Here is a 26,809-nt window from a genome sequence, read left to right as displayed (position 1 = left end):
TTAATTTCTAAAAACTGTTTTCCTTGCTTTTATTTTGTGATTATTTTAATTCCTTTCTGTAAAGCACTTTGAGTTGCCATAGTGTATGAAATGTGCTATATAAATTAACTTGCCTTGCCTTGCCTTATAGTGTCAAGACAGGCACACAAATTGGACTCCTTTAATGTTGTAGATTTCATTTCATTTGTATTATTAATTATTTTTTTGTGAGTATCTTTACATTGATTTGTGGATCATAATTTATTTATTTTAAAATATGCAAGGAATCTAACTCAATATTGTACATCCCCAGCATCCTTATCACTCATGAATAATCCATGCACTGTCTTTAAAGGGTAACTAAACCCTAAACCAACTTTTTTTAGTTAATGATCTGTAAGAATGGGGCTTTAATAGTGCTGTTCATTGATTCAAGTAGTTTTTTTGACATTTGTGTTTAAAGTGTTTTAATTTTACTAAATATGGTGTAAAAACGTCTGAGTGCTGCCCTCTTCAGGTTGAACAGTGGCTACTGCAGTTGAATTTTCCTATTGGAAGTTGTGGTACCCTCTGACATCAGAGGGTACCAACTAACCACGCCCTTGCCTGCAGAGAGATACGTCACAGATGCACGCCCCCTCTCCACTGGGCTCTGCCTACTTTTCCAGCATTTTTCAAATATTGCCAGTGGGTGGAGTCAGGCTCTGACCAGGGGTTTAGTTACCCTTTAAACATGGGAATCTCTCCCGGATGTTGTGAAGCTAATTTGAAATATAAAGATCGCTAAAGATGTTCTTATACTGTAGCCTAACAAGAACAACCAATGATAATTGTCACTTTAAAATTATAATGACATTTTAATTTAAATTAAATGATGGCTGTGTCTGTAGGCTATAATGGAATGATAGTGTGGGTTCTGTCAATAGAGGTAATCTTCAAGCTCTAAAATAGGAGTGTCGAAACCTACTCCTGGACGGCCATTGTCCTGCAATCAATGTTTAGCTCCAACCCCAATCAAACACACATGAACCAGCTAATCAAGGTCTTACTAGGCATACTAGAAACTTCCAGGCAGGTGTGTTGAGGCAAGTTGGAGCTCAACTCTGCATGACAGTGGCCCTCCAGGACAGAGTTTGGACACCCCTGTGTTAAAGGTACAGTCTGCTTCTGTACCTACTTCAGCATTGTCCAGCTGGCATCCTGCAAGCTTAAAAGGAACCCATAAATGATTTCTCTAGAGTCTTGATGTCTCTATCCAATGAATTCCCTGAGGTGTTACATAAAAATATAACAGCAGTACCCTTGAAAAGATATATCTGCAGCTGAGACAACTGATGTGGTGCATTGTGCATGTCTCATGAGAATGAATGATCTCGCGTTCATAACTAGAGGCCCATTTCAAACAAACAGTCGGAGGTCCCTCCACCATCAAACATCAAATTCATACAGTGGTATATAAATATTAAAAATAATTAGAAAACCTGAATATCAAAACCTCTGCATGGTGTAAATTAAATCAATGTTGTGACTTATGATCTTATTTAGGCCATTTTTTTAATGAATCACACAATAACAGAGGCAAAATAAATGTTGGCATGAACACAGGAGTTAGCCTATTCTTTTTATTAGAAATATGGGTGTAATATCAGAAATACATAAATTCTGTTGGGTAGCATAACATGATCCAAATATCCATGGCCTCTTGTTCTGCATGCAAACAACATCAAAATGAATAAATACAAAGTATTCACGGTGACATTGCATTTTTAAGTATTTGCCTCAGTAAATGACTTTTAAAGACTTTTAACTGCCACCACAAACAGAACAACACCAAGATTTGTATTATTATTATTATTATATTGTTGGTCTTTATTATAGATATGACATGAGAGGAGAGGAGAGGAGAGGAGAGGAGAGGAGAGGAGAGGAGAGGAGAGGAGAGGAGAGGAGAGGAGAGGAGAGGAACATGATCAGGAATCAGTGACTGGAACTTGGGTTACCCAAAAGGTTGTATTACTAGATGTTGGAGCGCTGCCCACAAGGCTATGGCTCCTACACCACATTGGTGTTTGTTTAGGCAGTGTGACTGTGACAGTGACAGTGACAGTGATCCCCACATTCAAAATCCAGCAGCCAACTTTATAATAAGACTTTTAAGCCCACTGAGCAAATTAGAATGTTCTGTAAAATTTTAATTAATGTCACAAAGCCTTGTGAATTTAAATTTGTAGTTAATATATTAATTAATGTTAATATATGTTTTAATTATACTGGGCATTTATCTCTCTCTCTCTCTCTCTCTCTCTCTCTCTCTCTCTCTCTATATATATATATATATATATATATATATATATATATATATATATATATATATATATATATATATATATATATATATATATATATATATATATATAAAATCAACAAAAATACTGAGCAAATTAGAAATTTGAAACAAATTTTACAGAATCTCATAAATCTATCCGAACACCTATCCATTTCAAGCATGTAAACACAGTTTGTGGGTGCATTTCAGGAAGCTGTAGACTTGGAAAGTCTAAGAGTAATTTTACTCCTTCACATAAGGGTGAAATTGATGCCATTTTTCTTTGCACCTGCAAGATCTGACAATATTCCAAAATGTCTGGCCAATCATTCAGTAAGCACAGCAGACCAAACATTTACATTCTGCTCAGGGCAGTTGAGGACAACTCTGTACCCAAGGCAAAAGATAATTACTGTTAAAATTATTATTAAAATTAGATTTACACAAAACTAAAGCAGCATTCACACATCTGGGAAAAAAACATACTAAACCCATTTACAGGATGTGAATAATGCTTGAGCAAAATTTTGTGCCATTTTATTATTTTCTTAATACTCCCCATCTGCAAATGAGTGCAGATGAACTTTCCAAATACATCATCTTTCGAATATGTTAGCCAGGTGTTAATAAACACTTCAGCCCTTGCAATCACAATTGTTCTCCAACCCTTCTCCATTTAAACCATTCCAGCGTCCTAAACAGACATACAGGGAAAGTTTATGTACAGAATTGTTACACAAAAATTCCAGTTTCATAAAGACAGCTGCACTCTTCATATTACATTTAAAGATTTTACACATTATGGTGTTGAAATGTTACGTAGGCCTATATAGCAATGAATACTATAAAGATTGAAAAGCTTAGCTACTTGCTGGCATGATTTTGGTCTTACACACCTATTTTGTTCAGTGCCAGTTTGCAGGGGGGATTGATCTCACTTTGTATCAAAGAGGTATATTGTGAGCCAATGGTTTACAAAAAAGGTCTAGGTATATTGTGAGCCAATGGTTTACCTGCTGCGTTATTGCTCTATATCTGTTCAGGCTCAGCGTCCGTGCAGGTTTCCCATGGATTTCTTGGTATCTGTGGCATGGAGACGAGCAGTAGACCAATTCCACTGAGGAGAAGCAGGACAAAACCCGTGCATGCACAAGCAAAAGACCAAGAATAGTAATACTCGATCCAGATAGTTTCCTCGCTTTCTATCATCCTTTTGACTGATTGCCGCATTACCTCTACTGAGATGATGGCACACAGACCTGAGTACAAAAATATGAAAAGATATTATTAAAGATTTCTCTATAGCTTTTCCACGAATGTAAAAAAGTTGTGGAATCTAGAAAATGAATGTTTATCTATCTGGCTGTCTGTCAATAGTTTTGTTTCAGGTAAGGCAAATGAAGCTGTGATTAGATGTATCTTACCAGCAAAAGCAAAGAACATGCCAGCAGGCTTGTACAGATAGTCCTTTCCCTTTCTGAGGGAACCCAACACACACAATGTGCCCAGAATCATGAAGAGCAGACTGAAGAGGGCTATGGCTGCTGCTGAGATGTTGTATTCTGAGTAGAGAAATCAGAAAGAGCACCATGTCTATTTTAAAGTATGACAGTGAATCAAATGTCAATGACAATGACTTTCAAATATGATATGACTCATGCTTCAGAACTATTTCCCTAGATGCCTCTATAAAAAGTTTCTATACTCTGCACACTCTTGTATTTCCTCCAAAAACAGGGTAACACTTTCCACTATGATTCTTCCACTGTGATTATTTCTTATTTCATCCTTTATTATATGTTCCTTCCACTGCTTCACCCTTACAGTACATGCCGCAGAAGAAAATAATGGTGCATAAAAGCATTCTCCAACCAATACAGTATAAAGTCAGGCTTGAATTGATTTGACTATGAACTTACCTCTCTGAGTTTTAACTTCAAAGATTTCAGAATCTTCCCCTGGTGTGAAGTGTCTGAAGTAAGAGCAGTTGATTTCTGAGAGAGAGAGAAACATTTTTTTTTTTTACATTTAATTATACATTTGAATGAAACCCCATGTAAGAATGTTCAAGGGGAAATGTATTTTCCTTTCGCTGGCTACTATTGATGTGTGACCTTGGACCACAAAACCAATCACATGGATCCATTTTTTGAAATTGAGATGTATACATCACCCTAAAGCTGAATAATTAAGCTTTCCATTGATGTATGGTTTGTTAGGATAGGACAATATTTGGCCGAGATACAACTATTGAAAATCTGGAATCTGAGGGTGGCAAAAAAATCGAAACATTGAGAAAATCACCATTAAAGTTATCTATCTTATCTAAAAGATAAAGTTATCTCAAATATCTTCACGGAACATGATCTTTACTTAATATCCTAATGATGTTTGGCATAAAAGTAAAAGCGATCATTTTGACCCATACAATGTATTGTTGGCTATTGCCACAAATATACCCGTGCGACTTGTGACTGGTTTTATGATCCAGGGTCACATATGTGTATTATAGGCTAAGACTGAGTTTATTCATACCCTCACAATAATGCTTGTGAGTTGCCTGTTGCCTTAAGTGTCAACTGCAAAGTTTTTTTTTTTTTTTTTTTTTACGAGCAGCTAAATATATATGTTGAGTTATTTTGACAACTGTAAACGACTCAGAGTTGGCTTCATGAGGCTGCTAGAATGACAAAGACTGTCGAATCAAAGCATAGCAATATGTGACCCTGGATCACAAAACCAGTCTTAAGTCGCACGGGTATATTTGTGGCAATAGCCAACAAAACATTGTATGGGTCAAAATTATCGATTTTTCTTTTATGCCAAAAATCATCAGGATATTAAGTAAAGATCATGATCCATGAAGATATTTTGTAAATTTCCCACCTTAAATATATAAAAAAATTATTTTTGTGAGTGGATGCAGCACAATCGCCTATAGAAATGGACAACTTTAAAGGCGATTTTCTCAATATTTTGATTTTTCTGCACCCTCAGTTTCCAGATTTTCAAATAGTTGTATCTAGGCCAAATATTGTCATATCCTAACAAACCTAATATCAATGGAAAGATTATGTATTCAGCTTTCAGATGATGTATAAATCAAAAAAAAAAAAAAAATACACATAAGACTGATTTTGTGGTCCAGGGTCACATATTAGCTTCTGCCTAATGTATTCAATCATTATTTGAAAAATGGGGAAAATATTGCAACCTGGTGTTGTCTACCTGGAATTGCATTGTTTTATTTACAGAAATGACTGATGAGGTCTGGTTTCACAACTATATTGCTATAGTTCTGAGTTGCATGTAGATACCCTTTCATTGAGTGCCAAATATACAAGCAGTAGCCTATTAAATGAATCATGTGCCTTGAGCCTATTAAATGAATCATGTGCCTTGTAATTATGCAATGTCTGGCAATGAAGTTGAGTGGCTAAAAACTGCCTCTCAGAAGCATAAATGTCCAAGATAATTTATGTCTATAGTTTTTTAATATGACAGAACAAATTTGATACTACAATGTTGGAGTCTCATTCCTAACATTCCTCATTCATTAGATACTCCCTGAAACTGTCATGGATCTATGTTAAAAGTAATGGACTGTATAATGCCATGTCATACAGCAGATGTGAAAGTCAAATCCACCTGTCTGTTGTTAGTGACACCAAATCTTGATATGTTCTCAAAAACATGTGACTGTTACCATAAGTTTGAATAATTTTAATGATATGGGCCATAGTCGGAGGGGTATTATTTGATAGGTATACCGTTCTCTCAGATGTGACCGTCAGTCACAGAAATGGAATTGTACCACTCTTAAATTAAGAGTGTCTCCCATCTTGGGACAGCTGACTATTTACACAGCCTAATTATAGATTTTACCAGTCGCACACGTACTCACACAGCTGGGTATGTTTTGTCATGTGCTAAAAACAATCAATTGGTTAAATTCAACCTCATTTTATAGACTTTCTGTTTGACCAATTTTTTATCATTTGGAAACATGTCTTAAACGGATTTGAAAGCAAGCAGAGTTTGGGGTCAAAATTATTTTTTCAGAATGTCTATTTACACAAACTAGCCTAAAGATATTTGCACTACATCCACCCACCATTTTCTGGTTGAGACAACAAAATTGAAAAAGAAACTGAAGCAGTGAAAAGTAATGATAGGGAATATAGATTTTGACAAGACTGAAACATGTTCAAATCCACCATCCCCGTTGCATATCGGCTCAGAGAGGCTGAATAAAATAAATTAAATTAAATTAAATCGCAAAACAAACCTGTCTTGTAACGGTGAACGAGTAAAGATAGTGGACAAAGCTTTTTACATGACCAACGCAAGTTCGAATCGACCTTTCTCATACTTTCTTCCTTTTCCCATCACATCTCAGCTCGGAGAAGCATTTATATTAAGTAAAATTTAAGAAAAGTGAAAATAAAGTGCCTAACTGGTAATAGGCTTAATTGGGCCTAATTGAAATTGGATGTGGTGTCCTCATGTTGACTGAACAAGCTGACATATCGGCTTTAGGGATAGGGTCCCAAAAAAAGGCAGCGTTATTTTTATTTTGTTAAAATATGTTATGGTATTATAGCTATAGGGCATGGCATTGTCACTCCTTGTCTTTCATGTTCAAAGACACAAATAGTCCACACCTGTTAGGTACATCCTGTCATTGTGCTTAGCAGTGATCTCCATGCAAGAGCTGTCATAGCACCTAAAACAAGTTCCATAGACAGGGAATTCCCAGTAGATTTGCAGACAAGCCATGGGCCTGACTAAGGGATAGATGGATATAGGACTCTCTCTTCGGAGACATTCTGAAAACCTCTGATTATCTCTTGGTTTTATAATTACAGTGGATACATATTTGGAAGGAGGAAGGGAGTTTAGACACAATTATTCATACCTTTCGATTAAAATGATTAGTCGCCAAATATTGCTTGAAATTTAGGCTGGTAGGATGGCATGTCTCTTTTTCCCTTCTATTTGTACTACACCAATTTTTGTGAACAATACACTCAGTCAAAGGTTTGGATATGCCTAATCATTATTTATTATTGCTAGTTTCTACTATTATATACTATTTTCTACAGAATAGTAAAGTCATTAAAATAAAATAAAATTAATATAACACAATGAGTTATGGGAATGATGTAGAAATGACAATTGTTAAATAAAGAAATTGTATCTTCTATATTTCTATATCTAAATTTCTATTATCTATATTTTGGCATCTTCAAAGTAGTCACCCTTTGCCTAGATTACAGCTAGGAACTCTCTAGGAAGACTCTTTTTGACTCTTTCTTTTCTTTTTCTTTTTTACGAACTCAATTATCGAATTATTTAAGGTGGTTTTTAAACAGTAGGGTACATACAACAGGGTTAAAGGCGCACCGGGGTAAAAGGCGCATTTGATTTTATTCTCCTCTAAACCACTAGATGGCACAAAAACATGCCACATGACTTCCCTAAACAGCCTTTTTTCAGGATGCCTGTGGAAATCCTTGATGCGATTGTGGGCAGCAGGGCAAAGTTGATTCTGTGCTAAATTGATATAATATTTAACGTTCTTTAAAATGTTGTAGATTTAAGTAGCAAATGAGAATCGCAAAAAATTATTGCAAAAAGGCGCCCCTGCTGTTGGGGCGAAAGACACAATAATTAACATGATAACAAAATAGCTGGCTGACTTTTCCATTTGATGACATGACATGGTTAGATTCAGATGGTAAATATCAAATATCAAAGTTATAATGAAACCATCATTGTGGCGAGCAGGACGAGGACGAGGCCGAGCCGAGGGCCGTGAGAGCGGCGGCGTGATTGATGAGCGACACCTGCGCGACGCACCGGTCTCTTATCTCTCACGGAGGAGCGGAAGCATAAAGGGGGAGCGACGACAGTGGAGATGGAGAGAGGACAGGCCTGAACTTGTGTTGTGTTGTGTTGTGTTGTGTTGTGTTGTGTTGTGTTGTGTTGTGTTGTGTTGTGTTGTGTTGTGTTGTGTTGTGTTGTGTTGTGTTGTGTTGTGTTGTGTTGTGTTTTATTGTGACAGCAGTCATCCGTGAGGGGCTGCTGTCTTTTACTTTCGTTTTGTATTTGTATCATTAAAGGTGGGGTATGTGATTTGCAAAACGGCCGGCAGATTTTGAAAATACACAACTCAAATGGTCCTACCTTCTTTCCTTTGACTCCACCCATTCAAAGAACATGGACATGGATGGGGGAGGGGAGGATGGTACGACCGTTTGATTGACGCACTTACTGTCCAATGATTCTAGGTGGTCTTGGAAATGATTAGCTGGAGTTTTTCGAGTCCTGCCCGTTCCACAGATGATTAAATTGCTTAATTTTTATTTCAGTGCTTCTAACTCAGTGGCTGTAAGTGGGTTAGGAATAGGATTTCAAGTGATTTTGAAAAAATGGCCAAAAAAGAGAATTACATACCCCACCTTTAAAATGTGTTTGAATGTTCGCCGGTTCCCGCCTCCTTCTTCCCACAACATTTAACCTCGTTACAATCATATTTAAAAATATGATATTAATCATATCATATAATAAAATATCCTATTTATTACGACTGTAAAACTATATTATTTTATTATGGGATCTCATTCAATACTTGCAGAATCTTTACTTTAAAAAAATAAAAAATAATTTGTTTCTGTATTTTTAAAATGAACATAATTTAATGATAGTATTGAACAAAAACTTTGATAAAGTGACTGTTTTGAACCACGTGTGTGGGGTAAAGGGCCAAACCACTTTTATGATTTATTTTTACGCAAAATCAGTTGCTCCAAAAATTGTCAATAAAAACATACATATTTTTTCTGCAATCATACACTATGGGAGTAGTGAAAAGCACAGTTTTCTTAAGGTATGCCTTTAGCCCCGTTGTACCCAACTGTCCATGTCTAATGTGAAAAGGACTTTCCATATGCTAGGGAAATAGATATCTGTGCCTTTTCATACATTATTTTATAATAAAAAAAAAATTACATTCATTTTATAAAATAAATAAACAAATAAATAAATAATCGTACTTTAAAAAAATTCAATCATGTAAAAAACAGACCTTTAGAGCAACATTTTTTAAGATAATGAGTAACAACCCTAATCCTGTGCAGACCTTACATGTCAACCTTAATCCTGTGCAGATCCTGCATAAATCCTGTATAATTATTGTGTACCAGTAAATAATTAGTTAATCATTTTCATTAATAACATTCACAAACATTGTTATGTAATATCATATAAAACAGATTCTTATTAGGTAATTAATACAAAGAATTAGAAATGTAATTAATTATTTTTATTTTTATATTCATATTTATATTGGTTACAAAACTGCTTACACTGTGTTGTAAAATAAAAAAAATCTATTTAATACTTTACAGATCTGGGGTTAGGGACTATATGTACCAAATAAAATAACCAGATAGTTTAAAAAACAACTAATTGCCTGATCTAAATAGAGACATACTTCAGTACTTAACTGTGACTGAGTTTTGATGATGGGAAATTCAGCTTGAAGCAATTCACTTAAATCCTGCACATATACTATGTTCAGGAGTAAAACACATTTTGAGTCTATGTTAAGACATGCTCTCCAACATTTAACCTCCGAAGATGTGTTGATTTTAAACCATCGATATTTACTTTCACTAGCTTCCATACTTTAAAAATAAATATTTATCAATTTTCACCTCATTTAGTGCATGAATACAAAGAAAAATAAAATAAAACTATTAAACAATCATTATGCAGAGACTTTATAGGATATTGAGCAAGAGATTCAGAAAGGCCTGTTTATCTGATCAACATTTCTCACGTTGTCACTTACCCCCCGGTAAGCTGATAGGTCCACAGCTTTTACCAACAAATTCTTCATCCTCAATATAGATGTATTTCTTACAGAGTCTCCAAAGGCCGAAGTGGGCTGCCTCACATGTTGTGTTTACGTTCTCCACTCGAGGACTCAATACAGCCCAGTGGTCTGTCACCACCGCTGTAAACATGGACACTGAGCCCACCAATATTACAAAAAACAAGATTTTTGTCTTGGTTTCCTTCTTCATTTTGTCCGGTATCCACTGCTAATAGACAAATAAAATGAAAAATGACACGAGAACAATTCTTTCAGTGAAGTAATCACTGAATATCTGGACAGTGTATAACAGAGACTTGATTCTTAAAGGCTCAGTGCAGAACTGTGCTTGTGCATGGATAAAATAGGCTAAATGGCAGTGCCCTAGTATTTATGCTGAGGCCAGACTCAAGTCGCAGCTGTTGAGGCTCATCAGGAAAGTTGATGACCAAACTGGCTTGTCTCACAAGAGGTATGTGGGGGATACGTTGGGCTTCTATAAATGTGTGCTGTGAGTCTAATGTCTGGCTGTTGACATATCAGATAACCATTTGTGATAACTAGGGCGTGTCTATTCCATGACAAGCAGAATTAAGCATTAGTTGTTATAAACTGTTAACAAATTTTATTAAAGTGATCACTGAAGTATCTAATAAATGTAGGACAACTGATGAATTGATTCTGTCCTTTGTTCCAAACAGAAAAACTGTTACAAATGGCCAGACGCATTCTCAAGGCAGTTTGAACCAGGGTACTTTTCATCTACTGTTTTATGAATACTATGAATGTAGACATGCTACTCAGCTCACATTATGTTATTTTGTTTATTTTTTTATGGAGTAGGCATATTTGGACACAGGGAAAGAGTGGAGATGGAGAGGGAGAGGGAGAGGGAGAGCTTGGTGGAAGTGTGCAATTTTAAAACAAAACTTAAAAATAATGTTCTTGGGACCTTAACAATTGGTTCACAAAAAACCAAACCAAATTAAAACAATACAATAACATTTGGGGATTGGGGAACATTCTGCATTTGTAGGTAACTAGGGCAGTATTAGCCTATATGTTTTTTTAGGCCTTTATTATATAAAATAACAGAAAAACTGTTGAGAATAGAAGAAGCTTTTTTGTTTCTGTTTTGAGATATTTCTGGGATTAGTGAGGGTACTGTTGTAGGACCTTTGGTATCAGATAGTAGTATCATGTAGTGCCATTTAGTACCATATACGGATATAAAACCAAATTTTATTGAAATTAGTGGATATTGTGTGTTGAAAAATAACATTTTAAATAAGGCAAGGCAAGGCAAGGCAAGTTTATTTATATAGCACATTTCATACACAATGGCAATTCAAAGTGCTTTACATAGAAGAAATTAAAATAATAAAAAGAATTAAGAATAATTAAAACAGTTTAGAAAAATTCAATAAAATACAGTACTTTTAAAAATAAAAAATAATATTATTATAGATCTTTCCTTCAAAGGATTCCCTTAAGACTTAAATCTTTCCTTCTTTTAACCTTCAATCTTCTTACGACTTCCATCTATCAACTTTCCTTTAACTTTCTTTTCTCCCTCATTTACTCACACGTTCTTTTCACTTTCTTTAGCACTGCGTTCACATTCTTTCTCAGACGAAAACTTTAATATCGTCATTTAAACACTGTTCTACTTTCAAGCCCACATTAATACACGTCACTTTCACATTATCACTTTCTTTTACCTTCTGAGTGGGCATTTACAGTTTCGGGCTAAATGCCCTGCTGACATAGGAGAAATTAAAATAATTAAAAGAAATAAGGATAATTAAAACAGTTTAGAAAAATAAAATAAAATACAGTACAGTACAAACAGTCGGACGAACAGTGGCACAGTGCTCATTCAGTAAATGCATAGCTAAACAGAAGTGTTTTGAGTCTGAATTTGAATGTGACTACTGTAGGAGCACATCTGATCTCTTCTGGAAGCTGGTTCCAGCTGCGGCTGGCATAATAGCTAAAAGCAGACTCACCATGTTTAGAGTGAACCCTTGGTATTTCTAGCTGATATGATCCTAAAGATCTGAGTGATCTGTTGGGTTTATATTCAGTGAGCATATCTGCAATGTATTGAGGTCCTAGGCCATTGAATGATTTATATACCAGTAATAGTACTTTAAAATCAATCCTAAATTTAACTGGGAGCCAGTGTAAAGACCTGAGGACTGGTGTGATATGTTCATATTTTCTGGTTCTGCTCAGAATCCTAGCGGCAGCGTTCTGTATGAGCTGCAACTGTCTTATGGTCTTTTTGGGAAGGCCAGTGAGGAGTCTGTAACGGTGGCACGCCCTTGCAAAAGGATTTTTAAATTAATTCGGGCGCCAGGTAGAATTAAGGTCTACCACATATAATAATTTATACCAGGATAGCTCATAAACCACCAGTTACACAAAACAAATTGTATAAGCAATACCCTTCTTCACAAAACATCCCACAAGAAAGATTTAGGGTAAATATTTATATTATTCTTTTACAAAACAAACAAAACCCAAAATAAAAACATACGTTTCTCACATCAGAGGTTACAATAACGAATCACAATGTCTTTGATGTAGATCGAGTGTTGTAGGCTCGCAGTAATCAATAGTCCATGATTTGCAAAATATAACTCAAGATATCACATTTACACTCATATGCAAAATCGTCACGCTCAAATCATACAAAACAGGAACAAAAGAAAAGCGCTCGCTCTGAGCGTATCTTGAAAGAGTTAGAATGAGCAATGGTGAGTGTGTGTGTGTGTGTGTGTGTGTGTGTGTGTGTGTGTGTGTGTGTGTGTAACGTAATGTGCGTTTATCACTAACGTGAATGCACCACGCCACAGAGGAGACTTTCGGGCTTGAGTGGAATGGATTTGGAGTGAGTACCTGAGGTAAGGCTTTAACACAGGCAACGCTCGGCAGCTGGTGTCTGAAGGTTCCCAAAAATGCGGCGATTAAATCCCTTTTGGCTCGTTCCCTCTGTTGACTGTAGGCTACCAACTCGAAACAGTGTGCGTTTGGTAAAGTTCCACGTTTGGACTTGACTTGACTCACTCGCGTTACTGGTAATATTCACTTCCACGCAGATCTTTAGTAGCAGACGAAAGATTCATGCAGTGAATGAAGAGAACCGTGAGCTATGACTGTCTGCTGTCAGTCCCCTGCTGTCTTTACGTTTACCGTCCCTCCCTTCAATTCCTTACCGCTTCCTTTTCATACCCTCTGCGTCATCCTTTGTCTGTCTCCTGATTGGTCACTTCAGTTCATTCATGTGATCGTAATTAAAAGGTGCGGGTTCGTCACGAAATTGTCACATTCCCCCCCGCTGGAAAAAAACAACCTCAAGGTTGTGAGAGTCATATGCTTTAAAATCCCCGGAATTCTGTATCCTCATCTGAGGATTCTTGAAAGATTTCCTGGAGTCTTTGTTTACCATATAACTCCAAATCAGCAGCGTTGGGGTAGCATGGTTTCAGATTACAGACGTGAGTAACTCTAACATCTTCGCCCGTAGATTCCAAAACGATTTGATAATTAATTGGACCCATCTGCTTGATTACTCTGTAAGGCCCTTTCCACTTGGGTGCTAATTTGGCACTGAAACTTTGTTGGGCGCTGGATTGTGGAAAGTTCCTCAGCCAGACGCGATCTTGTTCCTTGAACAAGACTTCTCGTCTGTTTTTATTATAGTTTCGCAGTTGCCGTTTTTTCGCTCGTATGCAATTCTCTTTAGCTCTTTCCTTTAGCTGAGCTATGTGGTTTACAACATCGTAAGATGGATCAGATGGTGAGAGGTTGTTTCCTTGAGATCGGAACCGTTTGTCCATTGGACCTTGGAGCTTTCGGCCTAGTTGCAGTTCTGCAGGTGACATTCCAATACTCTCTTGGATGGCGGAGTTAACAGCAAAACGAAGCTCAGGTATGTACTGGTCCCATTTTTTGTGGTTTTCATCCAGGTAAGAGGCAATCATACATTTTAAGGTGCGGTTCACTCTCTCGGTCATGTTCGTTTGTGGATGGTACGCTGTCGTTAATTTTTGTGCAATGTTCCATTTTGAACACAATTCTCTGAAAAGTAATGAGACGAATTGTGTTCCTCGATCGGACAAGATGAAGTCTGGCACACCCCAACGGGTAAGAATTTCCTTGCGGAGAATCAAAGCAATGGTTTGTGCATTTGCTTTACGCATTGGGAACATTTCAACCCACCGAGAGAAATAGTCTACACAGACTAGAAGGTATTCGTGACGGTGTGGGCTGCTGCTAGGCAATGGTCCCATAATGTCCACTCCTAACATTTCCATAGGACGTGTGGTGGTGACAGTTTGTAACTTGCCTGCAGGTTTGCGATTGTCATATTTGTAGGTTTGACACTTCTCACAACATTTAACGTAATTCTTGACATCTGTCCACATCTTAGGCCAGAAGACAACATCCTGTAGACGTTTGTAGGTTTTAAAAATACCTCCATGTCCACTCAGAGGATGTGAATGGTAATGCTGAAGAATTTCAGGAATAAGGCTTTTAGGTAAGTACATTCTGTACTGAACTTGCCCTTTGGCCAGTTGCGTCTTGAGATACAACTTGTCTTCAACAATCTCAAATTGTTCAGGTGTAGCTTGCTCATTCTCTGCTATTCCTTTGAAAATCTTTTGAATTTCAGGATCCTTATGTTGTTCTTCCCATAGGTCCATAGCAGTGATTGGGAAGTCTACTTCGTTGTTCAGACTAGTGAACAAGGTGCATGCAGGTAAGTTGGACATTCTGGAAAGGGCATCTGGCGCTGCATTTAGTTTTCCTTTTCTGTATTCGATGACAAAGTCAAACTTTTGTAAACGCAGGGCCCATCGGATGAGACGACCAGTGGTTTTAGTAGAGGACATTACCCACTGAAGGGCAGAGTGATCAGTCACAACTGTGAACATCCTGTACTCAAGGTAATGTTGCCACTTCTCTAACGCCCAGATGACTGCTAAACACTCTTTCTCGGTGACGGAGTAGTTAGTTTCTGCTGGGTTTAAGCTTCGGCTTGCATAAGCTATAACTTCCTCCATTCCTTGCTCTTTTCTTTGTGTTAACACAGCCCCTAAGCCCGTGCCACTAGCGTCTGTGTATACTGTGAAAGGATGCTGCAGATTTGGATGACTAAGAATGGGGGGTGAAGACAAACATGTCTTGAGCTGCTCAAATGCCTGTTGACATTTATCTGACCAATGAAATGTTTTCCCTTTCTTTTTCAGAGCATTTATGGGTTCTGCAATTTTTGAAAAATTCGGCACAAATCGATGGTACCATCCGGCTAGTCCAAGAAACCGTTGTACCTCTTTAAGGTTGGTGGGTACTGGATAGGACCGAATGGCCTCAACTTTGCTTGGGTCTGCCATAATGCCTTTAGTGTTCACAACATGACCAAGGAATGAAATTTCTTGGAGGCAGAATTTACTTTTTTTCAAGTTGATGGTCAAACCTGCTTCTTGTAGCTTATGGAAGACAGTTTGAATGTCTTGTAGATGCTGTTTTAGGTCTGATGAATAGATGATTATATCATCTATGTAAACAAAACACTGTTCTCCTCGCAATTTTCCCAATACCGTCTCCATTAACCTTTGGAAGGTCGCGGGGGCGTTCCTAAGCCCAAAAGGCATAACGTTAAATTGGAAAAGTCCTGAAGGAGTGATGAAGGCAGTTTTTGATTTACTTGAGGGGTCCATGGCCACTTGCCAATAACCACTGTTGAGATCTATTGTGGAAAAAATTGCTGCTCCTGAAAGTGATTCGAGAATCTCTGTAATGTTTGGCAATGGGTAAGCATCTGTTTCGGTAATGGCATTTAACTTCCTGTAATCCACGCAGAATCTCATACTGCCATCTTTCTTGGGGACAAGAACGACTGGAGAAGCCCAACCCGAGTGTGATGGTTCCACAATTCCTGTCTTAAGCATCTCTTCCAGTTGTTCTTTTACCAGAGCTTGCTTGACAGGAGACATGCGGTACGGTTTCTGTTTAATGGGTACTTGCTGACTTGTGTAGATGTAATGTTTCAGAACATCAGTACGACCAAGTTGAAGTGTGCATACTTGAGTGTTCCTCTCTAGAAGTTCCTGCAATTGCTGTTTACCATCAGGAGGTAAGTGGGCATCATTCACAGCCTTTTCAATCAGAGTTAAGTCTGTAATCTCAGGAGATGGTAACATAAGTGTGGATTGAGGAGGTATAGAACTTAATAAGGACAGACTCTGCAGCTTTCTTTCATTTCTTTGTCGTTGGGATTTGCTGCTTGCAGGCACATTGGCATTTCCAGGTTGAAACAAATGTTGTTCTCCTGGATTTGACTTGAAAAAGTATTGTCGGTCAATGACGTTGATTTGCATGCCACTAAAAAATATGAAGTCCAAACCCAAAACTACTGAATAGGCAAGGGCCTTGGAAGAAAGGACAGCAATGGGTAAAGTAAAAGAATGATCATGTATATTAATTTGTTGATGTATCCATCCTAAAGGAACTTCAGCTTCTCCATTTGCCAGATACAAAGGTCCCAAAGTCCAAGGTTGCAGTTTCTCATGTGGGGTAAGTTTTTTCCACACCTCCTCCTGCACCATAGTATAACTTGCTCCTGTGTCCACAATAGCTTTTCCTGCCCAAACACCAATGCAGACAGGCACTACTAACTGTGGCGGAATGATAGGAGATGGAGATGAAGGTAATTTCGGGGTTGTTTTCATTTTAGGTATGGTTGTAGCAGTTACAGCATTACTGGTTGGTTGGCTACCATGTTTGTGAGGTTGAAATGCTCTTCTGTTACCAGGTGGGTGCTGTGGATTCTCAGGAGTGACTGAATAATGTGGACAGTTTCCAGGTGCGTGATATCCTTTACATCTCCAGCATCGTACAGAAGATGGTTTGTCAGCAGTTCTGTTTGTGGGCTTTTGTGACACATCTGGGAATGATGGTTTACTCACACAAGTTTCATACTGCTGTTGTTGCTCGTAGTCCTTCTCCAGTTGATGACCCAACTTTACGAGTTCTTCCACTGTTGTGACACGACTACGTAACTGACTGGCCAGGTAAGGCTTTATGTTTTTGAGAATCAATTTAACCACTTCTGTCAAGGTTGGTTTCCACCGTTTGCAGAGAGCTCTGTATGTAAAAGCAAAATCTCGAATGGTCTCCTTTTCTCCTTGTGTTCGGGTACGGACTCGTTCTGCCAACTCATCTTCATAATCTTCTGACAGAAAAGCAGAAAGAAATGCAGTTTTAAATTCATCCCAAGTGGTTATGGAAGATCTAGCGACCTCCCACCAGTCCCGTGCTGTGCCATGTAGGACTGTGCGAAAAGTTGCTAAAATGTCAATGTCGGCAAGAGGGTGTAATGCTAGGAAGTCTTGACATCGTGCTAGATATAGCAGCGGGTCTGGGTCATCAGATGATCTTCCAAAAGTAGGAAAGGTCAGTCTTAAGTGGTCACTTTTGATGGCAGGAGTTAGTAGATGTGCTGGACTTACTACTGGTGCAGCAGGTATGTTAGGTGGGGTTGTAGATGAGGACTCACTTTGCCTTTCTATATCCCCCTTGATTGTTTTGAGGCTGTTCATTTCAAGTTGAAGTTCAGTTATCTTCCTGTCTAGTTCATTCATCTTGATGTTACCTTTGGTAACTTCTGCAGCGAGTTGCTCATGCTCCTTTTGAAAAATTCGCTGGGTGGTCTTGATGTCCTGCTGTAACTCCAGTTGTAGTTGCTCAACCATAAAGCGAAATTCAGTACACATGGTAGCTTCAGTTTTTTGTAGCTTCTCTGTTAGTAGCAGTCTCATGGCTTTAATTAATTGATCAGTCTCGGTTTCTTCTTGTTGTTTTGTTGCAGTTAAGGTGGTGAAGAGTTGCTGATGGTTGGACTCCATTTTTACAGTCAAAGCATCCAGTTGCCCACCAGTGTGAGAAGTCAGTTGTTTTATTTCATAGGTAAGTTCACTTACAGTCTTTTCTTGATTTGTTTGACTTTCAAATAGACGATCCCAATTCCCTTGTAGTTGTGTAGTAAGATGATGCATTTCTTTTCCAGGCGTGGGAAAGAAACCAGGTAGGGAACCAGGTAAGCCATGTTGTATTTCTGGAGAAGTAGTTTCAGATGGGGTGCACAGATGCATAGGATCTAGCTCCTGCTCCCAGGTTTGGCCTTGGTCAAGAAGGTTTTCAGCAGGTGGTGGTGTGGAAGCAAAACGGACATTCCATCCCTGTGGAAGTTTGTGGGGCAGTGTGGGTGTGGAGTAGAAAATGGAAGGGCTTGGCAGTGGGTGCCTGAAACGTTGCGCATTCTGCAGTTGCCCCGGTTGCCCACTTGGCGTAGGGATGTCCGGAGGAGGTTCAATATCCACCAAAGTGGACGGGGAGGGTGTTTTTGTGGCCATATGCATTGTGTATATCAGTCAATGTATACAAGTTCAATGAAGGTATTGTTTTTCAATCTGTGTGATGAGTATGTAAATCAAAAAAAAAAAAAAATATTAACATACACACACCCTCACACAAGTCACAATTTTCAAATGATTCCCCACAGCAATTACCAATAGGCCTACACATTAAATTTTCTAGCATAGAAAATCACTTCAATTGTCCATTAGCTTAGAAGCCACACCCTTGATGTCTGTCATTTAACCACTTATCAAAAACACTTATCATAGGGCTCAAAAATAACAGTTGGTTCCAAAATCAGCAACACACAGTTGTAGCAATACAAAATAATTTCTTTACATGACAATTATGACAAGTGATAAAAAAAATAAAAAAAAGTCAAATGCAGTGTTGAAAGAAGAAATTTCAGCTTATCAATTCATTAACACTATTCACAGAAGTCATGCAATCTTCCCAAAAACATTCAAATTTATATTCACAAAATCAAATAATAGACTCACACAATTATAAGAATATCTGAAGGTACAACAAAATATAGTATTATACGTTCAAGTCCCTGTTCGGACGCCACTTATGTAACGGTGGCACGCCCTTGCAAAAGGATTTTTAAATTAATTTCAAGATATCACATTTACACTCATATGCAAAATCGTCACGCTCAAATCATACAAAACAGGAACAAAAGAAAAGCGCTCGCTCTGAGCGTATCTTGAAAGAGTTAGAATGAGCAATGGTGAGTGTGTGTGTGTGTGTGTGTGTGTGTGTGTGTGTGTGTGTGTGTGTGTGTGTGTGTGTGTGTGTGTGTGTGTGTGTGTGTGTGTGTGTAACGTAATGTGCGTTTATCACTAACGTGAATGCACCACGCCACAGAGGAGACTTTCGGGCTTGAGTGGAATGGATTTGGAGTGAGTACCTGAGGTAAGGCTTTAACACAGGCAACGCTCGGCAGCTGGTGTCTGAAGGTTCCCAAAAATGCGGCGATTAAATCCCTTTTGGCTCGTTCCCTCTGTTGACTGTAGGCTACCAACTCGAAACAGTGTGCGTTTGGTAAAGTTCCACGTTTGGACTTGACTTGACTCACTCGCGTTACTGGTAATATTCACTTCCACGCAGATCTTTAGTAGCAGACGAAAGATTCATGCAGTGAATGAAGAGAACCGTGAGCTATGACTGTCTGCTGTCAGTCCCCTGCTGTCTTTACGTTTACCGTCCCTCCCTTCAATTCCTTACCGCTTCCTTTTCATACCCTCTGCGTCATCCTTTGTCTGTCTCCTGATTGGTCACTTCAGTTCATTCATGTGATCGTAATTAAAAGGTGCGGGTTCGTCACGAAATTGTCACAAGTCCATTACAATAATCCACCCTGCTGGTGATGAAAGCATGCACAAGTTTCTCTAAGTCTTGCCTGGAAACAAAGCATCTAATTCTTGCAATATTTTTCAGATGATAGTATGCTGATTTAGTTTTTGCTTTGACATGACTACTGAAACTAAGGTCTGACTCTAGTGTCACACCAAGATTCCTGACTTGATGTTTAGTTGTTTGACCCCTAGAGTGAAGGTATGCGTTCACCTTGAGAACTTCATCTTTGTTTCCAAACGCAATAACTTCAGTTTTGTCTTTGTTTAATTGAAGAAAGTTTTGACACATCCAACTGTTGACTTCGTCAATGCATCGGCACAGGGAGTCAATGGGGCTGTAATCGTTAGGCGATAGGGCTAAGTACAGCTGTGTGTCGTCTGCATAGCTGTGGTAAGCAATTTGGTTATTTCTCATTATTTGGCTCATTGGGAGCATATACAGGTTGAACAGGAGTGGCGCAAGGATTGAGCCTTGAGGGACTCCGCATGTCATGGATGTCCACTCAGACTTATGGTCTCCTATACTAACATAATAACCTCTCCCATCTAAGTATGACCTGAACCATTTTAGGACTATCCCAGAAAGCCCCACCCAGTTTTCCTGCCTGTCAAGAAGTATGTTATGATCGACAGTGTCAAATGCAGCACTGAGGTCGAGTAGTACCAGCGCTGATAATTTTCCTGAATCAGTATTTAAGCGAATATCGTTTATTATCTTTATGAGCGCTGTCTCTGTGCTGTGATGCGGTCGGAAACCAGATTGAAAATTGTCAAAGTATCCATTTGAGCTTAAGAATTTGTTCAGCTGATTGAAGATAACTTTTTCAATGAGCTTGCCTATGAAAGGAAGATTTGAGATCGGTCTATAGTTGCTTAATATGGTCTTATCCAGATTGTTCTTTTTCAGGAGGGGCTTGACAACTGCAGTTTTCAGGGAGTTTGGAAAACTCCCAGAGAGAAGTGAGGCATTTACCACTTCTAGAAGATCTGCTTCTAAACTGTTTAGCACACTTTTGAAAAAAGATGTGGGAAGTGTGTCAAGAGCGCATGTTGATGTTTTAAGGTGTTGTACGGTTTCTTCCAAAATTTTGCCATCAATTTCTTTGAAGTCAGACATAGTAACTACTTTCTCAGGTGGTCTGATCTGTCTGACCTCAGTGCAACTCAAGGATGTGCTGATCACCTTTCTGATATTATTGATTTTCTCAGAGAAGAAAGAAGCAAACTCACTGCACTTGCTGTTTGAGAGCATTTCACTAGGAATCTGGCTTGGGGGGTTTGTCAGTCTCTCTACAGTAGCAAAAAGAGTGCGTGTGTTGTTTAAATTGCTGTTTATAATATTTGAGAAGAAAGTCTGTCTAGCTTTGCCTAGTTCCATATTGAAAGCATGCAGGCTGTCTTTGTAGATGTTATAATGGACTACAAGTTTTGTCTTCCGCCACATGCGCTCTGCTTTTCTGCATTGTCTTTTCATATTTTGCACTGCTGTTGAGTTTCTCCAAGGTGCTTTTTGTCTGCCACTCTTCTTCCTGACTTTAACAGGAGCAATATCATCAATTATATTTTTAACTTTTGAGTTAAAAGAATCAAGGAGAAAATCAACAGAGTCAGCAGATATGCTTGGTGTTAAAGATATAGCCTTCATAAATAGTACACTAGTGTTCTCATTTAAGCATCTCTTCTTGACAGACACAGATCTAGCTTCAATGGCAGGAGAGATCAATATATCAAAGAAAATACAGAAATGATCAGACAGTGCTACATCCTTAATAACAATCGATGAAATGTTTAGACCCTTACTGATAAGTAAATCTAGAGTGTGTCCATGATTGTGTGTGGGTCCATGTACATGCTGAGTCAGATCAAAAGTTTTTAAAACAGTTTTGATTTCTTTTGCCATATTGTTTTCTGCATTATCTATGTGAATGTTAAAATCTCCAGCAATGGCAAAACAGTCAAACTCTGAGGTAATTGTTGATAACAGTTCTGTAAAGTCCTCAGCAAAGGCTGGAGAATATTTTGGAGGCCTGTAAATAATGATAAGTAAAATGCGAAGAGCACCTTTTAACACAGTACCCAGATATTCGAAAGACGGGTAATTCCCAAATGATATTTGCTTACATTGATAGATATCTTTAAAAAGAGCAGCTAGACCCCCACCTCTCTTAACAGCTCTGCAGACACTCATAAAAGTAAAGTTAGGAGGGGCTGTTTCATTGAGGATTGTTGCACTGCAGCTGTCTTCTAGCCAGGTTTCATTTAGAAACATAAAGTCCAGGTTGTTTGTGGTTATTAAGTCGTTGACTAGAAGTGATTTATTTTTAAGTGAGCGAATGTTTAAAAGTGCTAACTTAACAGTCTTACTTTTTGTCCCCACAGCAATCTTAGTTTGACATGTAATAGGCACCAGATTAGTTGGGTTTGCTGTACGGCTATTGAAGGCCTTAGACTTTCTATCTTGTAATAGAGCAGCAATAGAGAAAGATACAGGCACACTGGGTTCCCGCTTGTTCTGTAAACATTTGAGAAGGTTACTGTTATCATAACAGGAACCCAAAACACATCACTGAGAGCTGGTATCAGTTGTTTTTGGTTCACCTCGAGCAGATGGAGGAGGGTGTGGGCCCTGGCGTTTTGGCCGAAGAGGCCGAAGAGCTCTCACAGGAGGAGGGGGCGGGCGAGCTCGGCGCGCAGGCTTCGGTGTTTGAGGTGCCTGACGTTTTTTGGTTGGTATCTGGGGGCTTGCAGCAAAAGAGTGGGATAGTCTGGTTCCAGCATGCACCAGTTCTTCCATTTTCTGTGAGAAGCACAAAAGTGGAGTTGCTGGCGAGAGTGAGAAAGTATCTGGTGAAAGGGGCTGTTGCTCAGGTGTTATCGGAGGCTGGGATATGCTGTCCTGGCTTCCCTGGCTGTTTTCCAGGAAGTCGTCCTTGGGTGCTGAATCTTGGAGCAGTTCTAATATGTCTGTCTGTGGTGAGCTCTGTGGGCAGGGCTCAGCTGAGATGGTGTCCATGAGCAGAGGTTGTTGTGGCTCAGTGGTGTTATCATTGTCCTTGTGTGATATGTCAACCGCATGTCCATTTTGCTGCTGAAGTGAAGTCCCGTGTTCATTCATACTGTTTCCAGGTGTGTGTGTGTCGTTCAGATTGACACACACTGCAGAAGGATGATTGAGGGAGAAGTCGATATTGTCCTTTAACACTCTTGAACCAAGTTTGTTTGGGTGAAGGCCATCCCGATGAAATAGTTGTCTCTGACTCCAGAAAAGATTGAAGTTGTCAATGAAGTTTACTCCTTTTATATTGCAGGTTTTTTGCAGCCATGTATTAATCCCAAGCAGCCGTGAAAACCTGTTTGTTCCTCTTGCTGGGAGTGGTCCACTGATGAATGTCTGAACTTTCAGTCTTTTAAGTGTTTCAAAAAGTTCATTGAAATCCTTCTTAAGGAGTTCTGACTGCTCTTTATGAATATCATTCTTCCCCACATGAATTATGAGTCGATTTGCAGTCTTATGTTTCATCAGAATGTTTTGAAGTTCCCTGTTTATATCAGAAGTTGTAGCTTGTGGAAGGCAGCACGTAGTTGTATCCCTGCTGCTAATGTTTCTGATTATGGAGTCCCCCACTATCAGAGTCCTTGGCTCGGCTGTGCTCTGAGCTGAGTGCCGCTGTCTGCTCGACCTTGAGCGCCAGTTAGCATCAGTGTTAGCTACTGGCTGATACAGTCTGTGTTCGATCATATTCATCATGTTTGGGGATTCCTCATTTACATTCATTAGTACTTCAAATCTGTTCTCAAGATGTATAGGTGTTGGTAGGAGACCAGTGTTTGCAGTCCTTGTCAGAGCTGTATCTGGGGTAGAGGATGCTACTGCGGTAATATGTGAGGCTCGTGACAATCTGATGTCTCGAGTGCCTTTGGGTCTCGCTCCCTGTTTGTGCCATCGATTTGTAAGTCGATCGGCTTGTTTCTGTACCTGTCGAGGAGCACTAGTTTCATGGGACTCACCGGCTATATGCTGAGGGTGTCCATGACGAAGCTCTGTTGTGTGTTCCGTCTGGTTTGGTGGTCCCGTAAATAACTTTGTTTCAAGAACTGCAATCCTTTGTAAAAGTCTGTGGCAGTTAGTGCAGCAAGTAGATTCCAGAAGAGGCATTTTCTCTCTTATCCTTGTAGTCAGTTGTGTTTTCCTTTCCCCGGAATGTAAGCTGGTCGGGTAGAAGAATTCTGCGTTTTTGTGGTAATCCAAACTTTGTCGTTTGAGCACTGTGCTGATTTGCTGAAGTTAAAATTAGGTGATAAAAGGAGCTAAAATATAAAAATATAGAAGATAAAATATAAAAGCGATAGAGCAAAGCGCGGAGCAGTAAGCAAGAGCGTCCGAACGAGCAGGAATCAAAGGCAAAGGAAATAACAAATAACAACTTCTATGTTGCAGTCTCTTTTTTGAATGTATAAGTACATACATTGTGATAACACAAAACAAGCAACAACATAAACATTTCTGCAGAATATTACTATTTCTGCTTTACTGTCCAGCAAGCAAATCCTCCTATAACAGTTGATGTCATTAAACTAACATACATCACACACTTTATGTATTCAGTTACCACAAAATGATTAAACATGATAAAAAATGATTGTGAGGTGCTGCTTGCTACTTAAAGGGTTAATAGATGGACAAATACATTAAGATTTACCAATGTAAAGTTTTATATTTGTAAAACATAAATTGTAAAATTGCTGTAAAAGGCAAAGGAACCTCACGAGTAGGATAGCATACTGTGAAAAAACACAGCCTGTCATTTTGTTCTTAAAAAGATGTTCTTAAGAAAACGTTCTTAAGAAAACTTAACACCACTGGCATTATGTAGACGAAGATGAGAGTGTAGATAACCCAAGCGCAGCTTTATTTTCAATGGTGATGATCCAAAAACAAACAACTTAATACAAGACATAAAACAAAACAAACTTGAACTATGAGTTTGACTAAACAAACAATGAAGTGGCATGGTGGCGGACCTGGACCATGAAGCAGAGCCAGGTATGGACTGTGGAGCAGAGGACGAGACGTTGTAGGGTCAGGTGGCTTCCATGGCCGTAATAGAAGAGGCATGGACAGCCTCCTTGGACTTGGACGGCAGTGGCTATCACCAGAAGAACCAAAGTCAGGGGAAGGACCTCTGGGACCACCAGGCTTGGTAATCTGGCGTGGCGTCCTTGACATGAGAAGACTCTGGGGTGGCATGCCTTGACTTAAGAAGATTCTGGTGTGATGAGTACTGTGGAATTGCAAAGTCCCTCATCCACAATTCCCACTATAAATGAGGAACCACGCAACGGGGCATAGTCAATACTCAGCTAGAGCTTAGAGCTGTTTAAGCCATTCTGATCACTGTCTTTTAAATCCACATCATTAAATCCCACCTGGTAGAGCAGTCCACAACACTCCTCTACGTAATGCTCAATGGGAGTATTTCCTTATGTAGATGTAGTAAAGCAACTGCTGGGTTCATGGTGGGTTGGTTGTGTTTTCTGTTATGCTGATAAAACAGAACTGCTAAACAAGATAACAAGAACAGAACTGATAACAAATTAACAAGACAAAAAAACAATGAAAACATGACATGTAAAACCAGCAGGAAAAACATCATATGGTATGAAACTATGAATAAGACTATAACGAAAAGTAATTTTAAAATAAAAGACAAGAAAAACATGACCTGGAAACTTGAAACATGAAGAAAAATTCAGACCAGGGGTGTCCAATACTGAACCTGAAACAGCGAATCAAGGACTTTAGGATCACCAGAATCTTCCAGGCAAGTAGGACGGAGGAAATGTGATAGTAAATAAGAGTTGGGAACTAGAGAAGCAGCCCATGGCTTTCTTGCAAGATGTCAGTGAAGTAAAGATAAATCTCACCATGTTGTCTTAATGTTGCTTAAACATTATGAAATGGATATTTATAATAGCTATAATTACCACAGTGGTTATTACATCCTTACGGTGGAAAGTTTCTACTTGTATTACTCTTCCATCATAACATACATTTAGTTTTTTTAAAAGATCAAAAGATGATGGGCATCTATAAACATTGAGTGGATTCTGTCCTTGGCTTTAGGAATGCATGCAGCTGACTGGCTGCATATCCTGTGGATGTAATGTGAGGACATAGTGTGTAAGGCAGTAAAGTTTTGCTTCATTACATAAATGCTTATACAACAGTGAACTTTTCAGCACCTAGGGACATTGTGCAAGTCATCCATGACACTTTAGGAACCAAATGAACAAGTTAACCATATGTGACAAAGATTATTTCCCTAAGGATTTATTTTTTCACTATGACAGAAGTTTAAATTAGGCATTGGGAGTAATGGACAAGTGATAAACAATAGTTTCTACTTATAAAAGCATCCATATTTTAAACATGGGCAGTATATTCAAGCATATGGCATCTGACAATTGTGATTAAGTTTTAAGTCAAAGGGGTGGGGTTCCAGAGAACCTAACTAAGTTGTCATCTACTGTCATCAACTGGCTATAACAATGACATTCACTGGCACCTTTTAATTAACAGGATTGGAACTGAACTTTGCAGGAAGGTAGGTCTCCAGGAGCATAAACCATACACCACTTACAAAAATCCAAAGCAAAATTTCAATCCATTTTAGCAGTATTGTTACTGTTTTTGTTGCGCTTTTTCAATAGATGTTTTTTTTAAAAAGCAAATGGCTCATTCAAAATGCTAAAACAAAAATTGCCTTAAAAAAAAGTCTGTCATGTAATACATTCTATATTACATTTTATCTTAATTGCTTTGGCAAATTTTCT

The 26,809-nt window shown here is 38.6% G+C and overlaps 1 protein-coding gene and 2 long non-coding RNA genes across 8 annotated transcripts; 2 read left to right on the top strand and 1 right to left on the bottom strand.

The window, feature by feature from the left end:
- Positions 1–1,534: 1,534 nt before the first annotated feature.
- cacng1a (calcium channel, voltage-dependent, gamma subunit 1a) lies at positions 1,535–25,466 on the bottom strand. Of its 4 annotated transcripts, none has more exons than XM_082137033.1 (5): positions 10,164–10,571; positions 4,225–4,299; positions 3,730–3,867; positions 3,319–3,564; positions 1,535–1,686 (listed from the first exon to the last, which is right to left on the bottom strand). In XM_082137033.1, exons 1-4 carry the CDS (start codon positions 10,396–10,398, stop codon positions 3,335–3,337), a joined length of 678 nt encoding a protein of 225 aa, XP_081993159.1. In that variant the 5' UTR covers positions 10,399–10,571; the 3' UTR covers positions 1,535–1,686; positions 3,319–3,334. The 4 variants fall into 4 exon arrangements, with proteins under 4 accessions (XP_081993159.1, XP_081993158.1, XP_081993160.1 ...); XM_082137032.1 differs by lacking the exon at positions 1,535–1,686 and adding an exon at positions 2,389–2,999; XM_082137034.1 differs by lacking the exons at positions 1,535–1,686; positions 10,164–10,571 and adding an exon at positions 24,998–25,466 and having other exon boundaries at positions 3,256–3,564.
- Positions 14,914–16,408, top strand: LOC309474566. Its single transcript, XR_014197386.1, has 3 exons — positions 14,914–14,955; positions 15,047–15,535; positions 16,059–16,408. It is a non-coding gene; the product is annotated as an uncharacterized lncRNA (long non-coding RNA).
- LOC309474565 lies at positions 16,443–18,640 on the top strand. 3 transcript variants are annotated; one of them, XR_014197383.1, is made up of 4 exons: positions 16,443–16,905; positions 17,011–17,061; positions 17,196–17,269; positions 18,067–18,640. It is a non-coding gene; the product is annotated as an uncharacterized lncRNA (long non-coding RNA). The 3 variants fall into 3 exon arrangements; XR_014197384.1 differs by having other exon boundaries at positions 16,443–17,061; positions 18,067–18,164; positions 18,265–18,640; XR_014197385.1 differs by having other exon boundaries at positions 16,443–17,061.
- Positions 25,467–26,809: the final 1,343 nt, after the last annotated feature.

Source organism: Leuciscus leuciscus (assembly GCF_965113295.1).
Source record: "Leuciscus leuciscus genome assembly, chromosome: 14".
Classification (NCBI taxonomy): domain Eukaryota; kingdom Metazoa; phylum Chordata; class Actinopteri; order Cypriniformes; family Leuciscidae; genus Leuciscus; species Leuciscus leuciscus.
Note: the sequence above shows the minus strand (reverse complement) of the source record. Positions and strands in the feature narration are given on the sequence as shown.

Bases quoted from the DNA above. Each gene is read 5' to 3' on its own strand.
- cacng1a (XM_082137033.1), bottom strand. From the start codon at position 10,398: ATGAAGAAGGAAACCAAGACAAAAATCTTGTTTTTTGTAATATTGGTG. The intron at 4,300-10,163 runs GTAAGTGACAAC...TCTCTCTCTCAG, and splicing joins ACCTATCAGCTTACCGGGGG to AAATCAACTGCTCTTACTTC. The intron at 3,868-4,224 runs GTAAGTTCATAG...TTCTCTACTCAG, and splicing joins TGAAGTTAAAACTCAGAGAG to AATACAACATCTCAGCAGCA.